The sequence below is a fragment of the Aethina tumida genome, chromosome 1, assembly GCF_024364675.1.
Source record: "Aethina tumida isolate Nest 87 chromosome 1, icAetTumi1.1, whole genome shotgun sequence".
Classification (NCBI taxonomy): domain Eukaryota; kingdom Metazoa; phylum Arthropoda; class Insecta; order Coleoptera; family Nitidulidae; genus Aethina; species Aethina tumida.
Window position 1 is genome coordinate 14,499,161 of NC_065435.1, and position 15,028 is coordinate 14,514,188.

Below are 15,028 nucleotides of genomic sequence, written 5' to 3' on the forward strand. Positions count from 1 at the left end.
TACAGAATCAATATTCCTCAAGGAAAGGAATTAATTGGTAGTCAAATCAAGAGCTAGAAACTAAGTAATAGATTTTCGAATTTACCAACATTTGAAATTGCTTAAAGATTATTCTTATTTGCTATCATTTATTCATTAATAATAATTATATTTTAAATCTAAATTATAGTACTTTTTATGTAGTATTCATGGCACTTGTTACAGAATCAATATTCCTCAAGGAAAGGAATTAATTGGTAGTCAAATCAAGAGCTAGAAACTAAGTAATAGATTTTCGAATTTACCAACATTTGAAATTGCTTAAAGATTATTCTTATTTGCTATCATTTATTCATTAATAATAATTATATTTTAAATCTAAATTATAGTACTTTTTATGTAGTATTCATGGCACTTGTTACAGAATCAATATTCCTCAAGGAAAGGAATTAATTGGTAGTCAAATCAAGAGCTAGAAACTAAGTAATAGATTTTCGAATTTACCAACATTTGAAATTGCTTAAAGATTATTCTTATTTGCTATCATTTATTCATTAATAATAATTATATTTTAAATCTAAATTATAGTACTTTTTATGTAGTATTCATGGCACTTGTTACAGAATCAATATTCCTCAAGGAAAGGAATTAATTGGTAGTCAAATCAAGAGCTAGAAACTAAGTAATAGATTTTCGAATTTACCAACATTTGAACTTGCTTAAAGATTATTCTTATTTGCTATCATTTATTCATTAATAATAATTATATTTTAAATCTAAATTATTGTATTTTTATGTAGTATTCATGGCACTTGTTACAGAATCAATATTCCTCAAGACAATGAATGAATTGGTAGTCAAATCAAGAGCTAGAAACTAAGTAATAGATTTTCGAATTTACCAACATTTGAAATTGCTTAAAGATTATTCTTATTTGCTATCATTTATTCATTAATAATAATTATATTTTAAATCTAAATTATAGTACTTTTTATGTAGTATTCATGGCACTTGTTACAGAATCAATATTCCTCAAGGAAAGGAATTAATTGGTAGTCAAATCAAGAGCTAGAAACTAAGTAATAGATTTTCGAATTTACCAACATTTGAAATTGCTTAAAGATTATTCTTATTTGCTATCATTTATTCATTAATAATAATTATATTTTAAATCTAAATTATTGTATTTTTTATGTAGTATTAATGGCACTTGTTACAGAATCAATATTCTTCAAGACAAGGAATTAATTGGTAGTCAAATCAAGAGCTAGAAACTAAGTAATAGATTTTTGAATTTACCAACATTTGAAATTGCTTAAAGATTATTCTTATTTGCTATCATTTATTCATTAATAATAATTATATTTTAAATCTAAATTATAGTACTTTTTATGTAGTATTCATGGCACTTGTTACAGAATCAATATTCCTCAAGGAAAGGAATTAATTGGTAGTCAAATCAAGAGCTAGAAACTAAGTAATAGATTTTCGAATTTACCAACATTTGAAATTGCTCAAAGATTATTCTTATTTGATATCATTTATTCATTAATAATAATTATATTTTAAATCTAAATTATTGTATTTTTTATGTAGTATTCATGGCACTTGTTACAGAATCAATATTCCTCAAGGAAAGGAATTAATTGGTAGTCAAATCAAGAGCTAGAAACTAAGTAATAGATTTTCGAATTTACCAACATTTGAAATTGCTTAAAGATTATTCTTATTTGCTATCATTTATTCATTAATAATAATTATATTTTAAATCTAAATTATAGTACTTTTTATGTAGTATTCATGGCACTTGTTACAGAATCAATATTCCTCAAGGAAAGGAATTAATTGGTAGTCAAATCAAGAGCTAGAAACTAAGTAATAGATTTTCGAATTTACCAACATTTGAACTTGCTTAAAGATTATTCTTATTTGCTATCATTTATTCATTAATAATAATTATATTTTAAATCTAAATTATTGTATTTTTATGTAGTATTCATGGCACTTGTTACAGAATCAATATTCCTCAAGACAATGAATGAATTGGTAGTCAAATCAAGAGCTAGAAACTAAGTAATAGATTTTCGAATTTACCAACATTTGAAATTGCTTAAAGATTATTCTTATTTGCTATCATTTATTCATTAATAATAATTATATTTTAAATCTAAATTATTGTATTTTTTATGTAGTATTCATGGCACTTGTTACAGAATCAATATTCCTCAAGGAAAGGAATTAATTGGTAGTCAAATCAAGAGCTAGAAACTAAGTAATAGATTTTCGAATTTACCAACATTTGAAATTGCTCAAAGATTATTCTTATTTGATATCATTTATTCATTAATAATAATTATATTTTAAATCTAAATTATTGTATTTTTTATGTAGTATTCATGGCACTTGTTACAGAATCAATATTCCTCAAGGAAAGGAATTAATTGGTAGTCAAATCAAGAGCTAGAAACTAAGTAATAGATTTTCGAATTTACCAACATTTGAAATTGCTTAAAGATTATTCTTATTTGCTATCATTTATTCATTAATAATAATTATATTTTAAATCTAAATTATAGTACTTTTTATGTAGTATTCATGGCACTTGTTACAGAATCAATATTCCTCAAGGAAAGGAATTAATTGGTAGTCAAATCAAGAGCTAGAAACTAAGTAATAGATTTTCGAATTTACCAACATTTGAACTTGCTTAAAGATTATTCTTATTTGCTATCATTTATTCATTAATAATAATTATATTTTAAATCTAAATTATTGTATTTTTATGTAGTATTCATGGCACTTGTTACAGAATCAATATTCCTCAAGACAATGAATGAATTGGTAGTCAAATCAAGAGCTAGAAACTAAGTAATAGATTTTCGAATTTACCAACATTTGAAATTGCTTAAAGATTATTCTTATTTGCTATCATTTATTCATTAATAATAATTATATTTTAAATCTAAATTATAGTACTTTTTATGTAGTATTCATGGCACTTGTTACAGAATCAATATTCCTCAAGGAAAGGAATTAATTGGTAGTCAAATCAAGAGCTAGAAACTAAGTAATAGATTTTCGAATTTACCAACATTTGAAATTGCTCAAAGATTATTCTTATTTGATATCATTTATTCATTAATAATAATTATATTTTAAATCTAAATTATTGTATTTTTTATGTAGTATTCATGGCACTTGTTACAGAATCAATATTCCTCAAGGAAAGGAATTAATTGGTAGTCAAATCAAGAGCTAGAAACTAAGTAATAGATTTTCGAATTTACCAACATTTGAAATTGCTTAAAGATTATTCTTATTTGCTATCATTTATTCATTAATAATAATTATATTTTAAATCTAAATTATTGTATTTTTTATGTAGTATTAATGGCACTTGTTACAGAATCAATATTCCTCAAGACAATGAATGAATTGGTAGTCAAATCAAGAGCTAGAAACTAAGTAATAGATTTTCGAATTTACCAACATTTGAAATTGCTTAAAGATTATTCTTATTTGCTATCATTTATTCATTAATAATAATTATATTTTAAATCTAAATTATTGTATTTTTTATGTAGTATTCATGGCACTTGTTACAGAATCAATATTCCTCAAGACAATGAATGAATTGGTAGTCAAATCAAGAGCTAGAAACTAAGTAATAGATTTTCGAATTTACCAACATTTGAAATTGCTTAAAGATTATTCTTATTTGCTATCATTTATTCATTAATAATAATTATATTTTAAATCTAAATTATAGTACTTTTTATGTAGTATTCATGGCACTTGTTACAGAATCAATATTCCTCAAGGAAAGGAATTAATTGGTAGTCAAATCAAGAGCTAGAAACTAAGTAATAGATTTTCGAATTTACCAACATTTGAAATTGCTCAAAGATTATTCTTATTTGATATCATTTATTCATTAATAATAATTATATTTTAAATCTAAATTATTGTATTTTTTATGTAGTATTCATGGCACTTGTTACAGAATCAATATTCCTCAAGGAAAGGAATTAATTGGTAGTCAAATCAAGAGCTAGAAACTAAGTAATAGATTTTCGAATTTACCAACATTTGAAATTGCTTAAAGATTATTCTTATTTGCTATCATTTATTCATTAATAATAATTATATTTTAAATCTAAATTATAGTACTTTTTATGTAGTATTCATGGCACTTGTTACAGAATCAATATTCCTCAAGGAAAGGAATTAATTGGTAGTCAAATCAAGAGCTAGAAACTAAGTAATAGATTTTCGAATTTACCAACATTTGAACTTGCTTAAAGATTATTCTTATTTGCTATCATTTATTCATTAATAATAATTATATTTTAAATCTAAATTATTGTATTTTTATGTAGTATTCATGGCACTTGTTACAGAATCAATATTCCTCAAGACAATGAATGAATTGGTAGTCAAATCAAGAGCTAGAAACTAAGTAATAGATTTTCGAATTTACCAACATTTGAAATTGCTTAAAGATTATTCTTATTTGCTATCATTTATTCATTAATAATAATTATATTTTAAATCTAAATTATTGTATTTTTTATGTAGTATTCATGGCACTTGTTACAGAATCAATATTCCTCAAGGAAAGGAATTAATTGGTAGTCAAATCAAGAGCTAGAAACTAAGTAATAGATTTTCGAATTTACCAACATTTGAAATTGCTCAAAGATTATTCTTATTTGATATCATTTATTCATTAATAATAATTATATTTTAAATCTAAATTATTGTATTTTTTATGTAGTATTCATGGCACTTGTTACAGAATCAATATTCCTCAAGGAAAGGAATTAATTGGTAGTCAAATCAAGAGCTAGAAACTAAGTAATAGATTTTCGAATTTACCAACATTTGAAATTGCTTAAAGATTATTCTTATTTGCTATCATTTATTCATTAATAATAATTATATTTTAAATCTAAATTATAGTACTTTTTATGTAGTATTCATGGCACTTGTTACAGAATCAATATTCCTCAAGGAAAGGAATTAATTGGTAGTCAAATCAAGAGCTAGAAACTAAGTAATAGATTTTCGAATTTACCAACATTTGAACTTGCTTAAAGATTATTCTTATTTGCTATCATTTATTCATTAATAATAATTATATTTTAAATCTAAATTATTGTATTTTTATGTAGTATTCATGGCACTTGTTACAGAATCAATATTCCTCAAGACAATGAATGAATTGGTAGTCAAATCAAGAGCTAGAAACTAAGTAATAGATTTTCGAATTTACCAACATTTGAAATTGCTTAAAGATTATTCTTATTTGCTATCATTTATTCATTAATAATAATTATATTTTAAATCTAAATTATAGTACTTTTTATGTAGTATTCATGGCACTTGTTACAGAATCAATATTCCTCAAGGAAAGGAATTAATTGGTAGTCAAATCAAGAGCTAGAAACTAAGTAATAGATTTTCGAATTTACCAACATTTGAAATTGCTCAAAGATTATTCTTATTTGATATCATTTATTCATTAATAATAATTATATTTTAAATCTAAATTATTGTATTTTTTATGTAGTATTCATGGCACTTGTTACAGAATCAATATTCCTCAAGGAAAGGAATTAATTGGTAGTCAAATCAAGAGCTAGAAACTAAGTAATAGATTTTCGAATTTACCAACATTTGAAATTGCTTAAAGATTATTCTTATTTGCTATCATTTATTCATTAATAATAATTATATTTTAAATCTAAATTATAGTACTTTTTATGTAGTATTCATGGCACTTGTTACAGAATCAATATTCCTCAAGGAAAGGAATTAATTGGTAGTCAAATCAAGAGCTAGAAACTAAGTAATAGATTTTCGAATTTACCAACATTTGAACTTGCTTAAAGATTATTCTTATTTGCTATCATTTATTCATTAATAATAATTATATTTTAAATCTAAATTATTGTATTTTTATGTAGTATTCATGGCACTTGTTACAGAATCAATATTCCTCAAGACAATGAATGAATTGGTAGTCAAATCAAGAGCTAGAAACTAAGTAATAGATTTTCGAATTTACCAACATTTGAAATTGCTTAAAGATTATTCTTATTTGCTATCATTTATTCATTAATAATAATTATATTTTAAATCTAAATTATAGTACTTTTTATGTAGTATTCATGGCACTTGTTACAGAATCAATATTCCTCAAGGAAAGGAATTAATTGGTAGTCAAATCAAGAGCTAGAAACTAAGTAATAGATTTTCGAATTTACCAACATTTGAACTTGCTTAAAGATTATTCTTATTTGCTATCATTTATTCATTAATAATAATTATATTTTAAATCTAAATTATTGTATTTTTATGTAGTATTCATGGCACTTGTTACAGAATCAATATTCCTCAAGACAATGAATGAATTGGTAGTCAAATCAAGAGCTAGAAACTAAGTAATAGATTTTCGAATTTACCAACATTTGAAATTGCTTAAAGATTATTCTTATTTGCTATCATTTATTCATTAATAATAATTATATTTTAAATCTAAATTATAGTACTTTTTATGTAGTATTCATGGCACTTGTTACAGAATCAATATTCCTCAAGGAAAGGAATTAATTGGTAGTCAAATCAAGAGCTAGAAACTAAGTAATAGATTTTCGAATTTACCAACATTTGAAATTGCTTAAAGATTATTCTTATTTGCTATCATTTATTCATTAATAATAATTATATTTTAAATCTAAATTATTGTATTTTTTATGTAGTATTAATGGCACTTGTTACAGAATCAATATTCCTCAAGACAAGGAATTAATTGGTAGTCAAATCAAGAGCTAGAAACTAAGTAATAGATTTTTGAATTTACCAACATTTGAAATTGCTTAAAGATTATTCTTATTTGCTATCATTTATTCATTAATAATAATTATATTTTAAATCTAAATTATTGTATTTTTTATGTAGTATTAATGGCACTTGTTACAGAATCAATATTCCTCAAGACAAGGAATTAATTGGTAGTCAAATCAAGAGCTAGAAACTAAGTAATAGATTTTTGAATTTACCAACATTTGAAATTGCTTAAAGATTATTCTTATTTGCTATCATTTATTCATTAATAATAATTATATTTTAAATCTAAATTATAGTACTTTTTATGTAGTATTCATGGCACTTGTTACAGAATCAATATTCCTCAAGGAAAGGAATTAATTGGTAGTCAAATCAAGAGCTAGAAACTAAGTAATAGATTTTCGAATTTACCAACATTTGAACTTGCTTAAAGATTATTCTTATTTGCTATCATTTATTCATTAATAATAATTATATTTTAAATCTAAATTATTGTATTTTTGTGTAGTATTCATGGCACTTGTTACAGAATCAATATTCCTCAAGACAATGAATGAATTGGTAGTCAAATCAAGAGCTAGAAACTAAGTAATAGATTTTCGAATTTACCAACATTTGAAATTGCTTAAAGATTATTCTTATTTGCTATCATTTATTCATTAATAATAATTATATTTTAAATCTAAATTATAGTACTTTTTATGTAGTATTCATGGCACTTGTTACAGAATCAATATTCCTCAAGGAAAGGAATTAATTGGTAGTCAAATCAAGAGCTAGAAACTAAGTAATAGATTTTCGAATTTACCAACATTTGAAATTGCTTAAAGATTATTCTTATTTGCTATCATTTATTCATTAATAATAATTATATTTTAAATCTAAATTATAGTACTTTTTATGTAGTATTCATGGCACTTGTTACAGAATCAATATTCCTCAAGGAAAGGAATTAATTGGTAGTCAAATCAAGAGCTAGAAACTAAGTAATAGATTTTCGAATTTACCAACATTTGAAATTGCTTAAAGATTATTCTTATTTGCTATCATTTATTCATTAATAATAATTATATTTTAAATCTAAATTATAGTACTTTTTATGTAGTATTCATGGCACTTGTTACAGAATCAATATTCCTCAAGGAAAGGAATTAATTGGTAGTCAAATCAAGAGCTAGAAACTAAGTAATAGATTTTCGAATTTACCAACATTTGAAATTGCTTAAAGATTATTCTTATTTGCTATCATTTATTCATTAATAATAATTATATTTTAAATCTAAATTATAGTACTTTTTATGTAGTATTCATGGCACTTGTTACAGAATCAATATTCCTCAAGGAAAGGAATTAATTGGTAGTCAAATCAAGAGCTAGAAACTAAGTAATAGATTTTCGAATTTACCAACATTTGAACTTGCTTAAAGATTATTCTTATTTGCTATCATTTATTCATTAATAATAATTATATTTTAAATCTAAATTATTGTATTTTTATGTAGTATTCATGGCACTTGTTACAGAATCAATATTCCTCAAGACAATGAATGAATTGGTAGTCAAATCAAGAGCTAGAAACTAAGTAATAGATTTTCGAATTTACCAACATTTGAAATTGCTTAAAGATTATTCTTATTTGCTATCATTTATTCATTAATAATAATTATATTTTAAATCTAAATTATAGTACTTTTTATGTAGTATTCATGGCACTTGTTACAGAATCAATATTCCTCAAGGAAAGGAATTAATTGGTAGTCAAATCAAGAGCTAGAAACTAAGTAATAGATTTTCGAATTTACCAACATTTGAAATTGCTTAAAGATTATTCTTATTTGCTATCATTTATTCATTAATAATAATTATATTTTAAATCTAAATTATTGTATTTTTTATGTAGTATTAATGGCACTTGTTACAGAATCAATATTCTTCAAGACAAGGAATTAATTGGTAGTCAAATCAAGAGCTAGAAACTAAGTAATAGATTTTTGAATTTACCAACATTTGAAATTGCTTAAAGATTATTCTTATTTGCTATCATTTATTCATTAATAATAATTATATTTTAAATCTAAATTATTGTATTTTTATGTAGTATTCATGGCACTTGTTACAGAATCAATATTCCTCAAGACAATGAATGAATTGGTAGTCAAATCAAGAGCTAGAAACTAAGTAATAGATTTTCGAATTTACCAACATTTGAAATTGCTTAAAGATTATTCTTATTTGCTATCATTTATTCATTAATAATAATTATATTTTAAATCTAAATTATTGTATTTTTATGTAGTATTCATGGCACTTGTTACAGAATCAATATTCCTCAAGACAATGAATGAATTGGTAGTCAAATCAAGAGCTAGAAACTAAGTAATAGATTTTCGAATTTACCAACATTTGAAATTGCTTAAAGATTATTCTTATTTGCTATCATTTATTCATTAATAATAATTATATTTTAAATCTAAATTATAGTACTTTTTATGTAGTATTCATGGCACTTGTTACAGAATCAATATTCCTCAAGGAAAGGAATTAATTGGTAGTCAAATCAAGAGCTAGAAACTAAGTAATAGATTTTCGAATTTACCAACATTTGAAATTGCTTAAAGATTATTCTTATTTGCTATCATTTATTCATTAATAATAATTATATTTTAAATCTAAATTATTGTATTTTTTATGTAGTATTAATGGCACTTGTTACAGAATCAATATTCTTCAAGACAAGGAATTAATTGGTAGTCAAATCAAGAGCTAGAAACTAAGTAATAGATTTTTGAATTTACCAACATTTGAAATTGCTTAAAGATTATTCTTATTTGCTATCATTTATTCATTAATAATAATTATATTTTAAATCTAAATTATTGTATTTTTATGTAGTATTCATGGCACTTGTTACAGAATCAATATTCCTCAAGACAATGAATGAATTGGTAGTCAAATCAAGAGCTAGAAACTAAGTAATAGATTTTCGAATTTACCAACATTTGAAATTGCTTAAAGATTATTCTTATTTGCTATCATTTATTCATTAATAATAATTATATTTTAAATCTAAATTATAGTACTTTTTATGTAGTATTCATGGCACTTGTTACAGAATCAATATTCCTCAAGGAAAGGAATGAATTGGTAGTCAAATCAAGAGCTAGAAACTAAGTAATAGATTTTCGAATTTACCAACATTTGAAATTGCTCAAAGATTATTCTTATTTGATATCATTAATTTATTCATTAATAATAATTATCATTTAAACCCAAATTATTGTATTTTTTATGTAGTATTCATGGCACTTCTTGTAGAAAAAATATTTCTCAAGAAATGGAATTAATTTGTAGTCAAATCAAGAAATGGAAACTAGGTAAGATATTTTCGAGCATAGCATCATATCATATTAAAATAATATTAAATAGAATTAGTTGATAGTAAAAAAACTTACTTCCGCTTTCATTTTGAAGGGTAGCGTCGGCGGCGCTCAACGTCTGGGCATACGTCGACAGGATCAGCCAGTGGATGATGACAACGACGGCCGCCTGACACGGTCCGTTGTTGCCCCGTCCGGCGATGAACCAGCCGAAATTGTTGCGCCTTCGATGGGCCGCGTGTGTGGAGCCCGTGGAGGCCATCAGTCGCTGCGCCTGCTCATGGGTCTTTCCGGGACCGGTGCGAAGTTTCCTGCTGGACCAGCACTCGACGACGACGTCCGCTGCTGCTTTGGCTGGGCCGCTGCCGCGCCAGTACCATGGGCATCTTCACTGGGGGCTATTGCCGAATGCCCGTGACCCGGGGTCTTCCTCCATCATTCGATTCAACCTGGAACAATCAAATTTTATATTTATATTCATTTCTATAATATAATTTGTTCCAAGCACACTTTAAAACAAAAATAAATAATTAAATAAAATGGTAAATTAGTTTTTCCGGTATGTTTAAATTTAGGATGTTTTTCTTTAATTTCCTCTTCACATTAATTTAACTCATTATTTTACTTATTTATGTATATTTGTAAACAAATAAAAGGTAATTGCTACTCATTAAATTGTAACAGATTATACAAATATTTATATACACAAACAAGCAAGTATTGTACTTAAATTGTTCAAATTAAGTTTATTTGATTCTTGACGTTTATTTAACTTATTATTTTGGTAATTATAACAATATTTGTAAGCAAAAAATAGCATTAAATAATTTAAATATCTACCTTCGTTAAATTACAAGGACCCAAACCATTAAAATTGTACACAAAACTGTCCTGTTCATATGTATTAATGCCATTCCGATGAGTCATATTATAGAAACAACTAGTTTGCAAAAACAAGATACGGATATATCAATGATTATTATACAGTTTGACTAATATAAATTAAAGAATAATTGAAAAGAACGAACAATAACAATCAATAAAATATTGGGATTCCCCAAATTCTACCACGAATTCAAATAGGTGTAAAAGTTAATAATTTATTTTCAATATTTTTATGGGATATCAATGAGTTACTCCAGATCTATAAATACAGAAGAGTAATTATGCTGACGTCTTCAAGATTCAGTTAACATTTTAAAAGCAAAATATGGAAATGATACAAAGAGTACAATTTAATTTTTGTCGTCAAATTAAATTCTATATATATGAAAACGAGGGTTATTATTGTGTATCCTTTAATTGCATTTTTCTTCCCGGCGGTTGCTCCTAGTGACATTAATGAGGTACATCTGTTTCAAAGGTAACACGTAGACGAATAAATATTCTCAGACCAAAAGCATGTACAGTGAATGGCAAAAAAGTTGTATACGCTGTATTTATCAAATTTGTTAATATATTTTAATTTTTCAAGTTCAAGTTTTATAATGTTGACACTTTTCTATCGATAAAAAATGAAGAAAATTAAAAAAAAAAAATATTAACTTTGACGCTCTTTATCTACATAATTGTCAACTTTTGTACAAAGGTAAGATAAAACAAAGTGATACATTTTCATCTATAAAATTAGTGGTACAACCATGTACTGACTTTTCGCGGACACCCTACATATATACATATATATATATATATATATATATATATATATATAAAACTGTATTATATATAAAATAATAAAACTGTATTACGTATAAAATAATAATTCTTATTGTTTAATTAATTTTCACATTTTAAGCAATATTAAATGAATTAATCAACTGCTGATTATAGGATACACTTAAAAGTTTCTAGTGGTAAATAAGTAAATAATACGCCGAGGAAAACTTATTTTAATGTAAATCCGTAATTAATACTTTCACGATTCCCATTTAATAAAATCAAATAAACGGAAAAATAATTACTTACTTAAAATTTAATGATCTAGTTTACAGATAAATGAATACAGCAAATAAAAGATTTTCTCATTAAAATTATTCTTGCAGTCACTCAAATATGAAATGGCAATGTTATTAAATCTGTTTACAAGTAGTTCTTGAATAGAAAAATAAATAAAAAAAGTAAGATGTACAATTTTAACAAGATTTAATTGTAAATATTATTTGATTAAAATATTCGAGTCGATGAACAATTTACTATTAATAAATTAGTAAGAGTTTATGAACAAAAAATTCTCATTAAATATTGTGTAAACAAAATAAAAGTTTTAATTGACAATATCGAGCAAGTTTATTTTCGTTGCGTTTATTGCGTGATCCTCATGCGATGATTTGCCATATAAACAAACAAATAAAGCGTCTAGCCAATATAAATAACATATTTGCTGAAATTCAAAAACGTATCCGTTATGAAATCATATTGTGCTTTTGTTTATGTTTAGTACATGGTCCGCATCAATTTTCATTATCATAAAACTTATCAGTATTCGCGAGACGAGTATTGTTTAATAAATTCGCCAAGGTTAGCGAAAAATATCGAATTATTTGCTATGGCAATAAATTTTTTTTTATCTAAAATTATGCTTTCTAAGGTTACTTGTAAATAATAATAATATTCTACAAAAGAAAATTAAATGAAATTAAAATCTTGTAAAAATAAAATTTAAAATTAAATTTTCACTTTAATTATTTATACCACAAATTTACGAAAGAAACTACAATAACTATCTAACATGAAGCGGAAAAATAAAAACTATTTTTAAAAATAAATTATTTTAATCTTATTGTTATAATTAATTATACCACAAATTTAAAAAAACTTAAATTCTATATATAATTCTAGTTTCCTTTCAAAAATTTTGATTCCTGAAAATTTCTCAAGGTTTCTGAAAAATTTAATTGATTGCTTTTACAGTAATTTGTTTAATAAAAATTGCAGATGTAAAAATGTATAAAATGAAGCAGAAAAATATGAATTTTAAGTTTTACAATTTTTCAAAATTAATTTATATTTTTTATAGGGTATCAATGAGTTACTCCAGATCCATAAATACAGAAGTGTAATTATGCAGACTTATTCAAGATTTAGTTAACATTTTAAAGCAAGATATGGAAATGATGCAAAGAGTACAATTTAATTTTATTATCTTTTTAATAATTTATACCACAAATTTAAGAATAAACTTATAATTTAAGTATCCATTCAAAATTTTCTACATTTTTCAGGGCTCTTAAAATTCACACTTAAAAATATTTGTCAATACTGAGATAATAATATCATGAAGCTGAAAAATATAAAAACAAGATTTTACTAATTGTTTTTAAAAATAAATTATTTTAATCTTATTAATGTTTAAATTATTTTATACCACAAATTTAAGAATAAATATAATTCTAGTTTCCATTCATTTGATACATTTTTCAGGGGTTCTGAAAATTGAATTAATTATTATCATATTTTTTTTAACAAAAAATTTATAATTAAAAATATTTGAAATGATAATATCAAACATGAAGCTGAGAAATAAAAATTTTAAAGGTTTTACAATTTTTGAAAATAAATTATTTTAATATTATCGTTTTAATTTTTTATATCACAAATTCAAGAATGAATTTATAATTCCAGATTCCATTAAACATTTTGAATGGTTCTTGAATTGAATTAATTGCTATTACAATAATTTCTTTAAACATTTACAAATAATAACAAATATAATGATAATGTAAAAAATGAAACTGAGAAATATGAATTTTAAAGATTTTACTGATTATTTTTTAAAATAATTAATTTAATCTCATTATCGTTTTAATTATTTATACCACAAATTTACAATGATAATAATTACAATTAAAAACATTTGTTAATACATGAAACATGAAGCTGAAAATAAACAAAAATAATAAGATTTTATTGATTATTTTTAAAAATAAATTATTTTAATCTTATTGTTGTATTAATTATTTATACCACAAATTTAAGGATAAAAATAATTCAATTGTAGTTTTCATTTAAAATTTTTGTACATAAATGAGGGCTCCTGAAAAATTGAATTAGTTGCTATCACAATATTTTTTTGACAAAAAATGTACGTTAAAAAATATTTGCTAATACTGAAATGATAATATCAAACATGAAGGAAAAATAAACAAATACGTTTAAAAATACTTTTTATTATGGATAAGGACAGTAAAAAAACATGAACAAGAAAAATAAAAAAGATTTTACTATTTTAGGAAATAAATTATTTTAATCTCATTGTCGTTTTAATTATGTTGTATACCACAAATTTAAGAATGAACTTATAATTCCAGATTCTATTCAAAATTTTGATACATTTTTCAGAGCTCCTGAAAAATTTAATTAATTGCTATTACAATAATTTTTTTAACAAAAAATGTACATTTATAAATAATGATAATGTAAAAATGTAAAAAATGAAGCTGAAAAATATAAATTTTAAAAATTTTACTATTTTTGAAAATAAATTATTTTAATCTTATTGTCGTTTTAATTATTTATTTCCATTAAACATTTTGATACATTTTTTAAGGCCCCTGAATTAAATTGAAAAATTTTACCTTTAAAAATATTTATTAATGCGATAATTTAATCAATTATTTAAGAATAACTTAAATAAATACAACCATTTTCACCTAGTGTAATTAATCAATTAATTGATTTTAATTAAATTATCATTTTAATTATCACATAAATTTAATAATATTTTGGTACTGTTTATTTTGCCACAATAACCTCCACATAAATTTATTCCCAATTCAAAATTATGACACCAACCATTGTTAACCTTAATAATTCTGTCAATT

The 15,028-nt window shown here is 23.6% G+C and overlaps 1 protein-coding gene across 2 annotated transcripts in view; it reads right to left on the reverse strand.

Moving 5' to 3' along the window:
• Window positions 1-15,028, reverse strand: part of LOC109603955 (insulin-like receptor) — a 125,436-nt gene that overhangs the window by 34,263 nt on the left and 76,145 nt on the right. For both annotated transcript variants that reach the window (XM_049961793.1, XM_049961792.1), the window contains one exon: window positions 10,284-10,657. In XM_049961793.1, coding sequence (XP_049817750.1) covers window positions 10,284-10,470 — 187 coding nt within the window. In that variant the 5' untranslated portion in view covers window positions 10,471-10,657. The remainder of the gene's footprint in view (window positions 1-10,283; window positions 10,658-15,028) is intronic.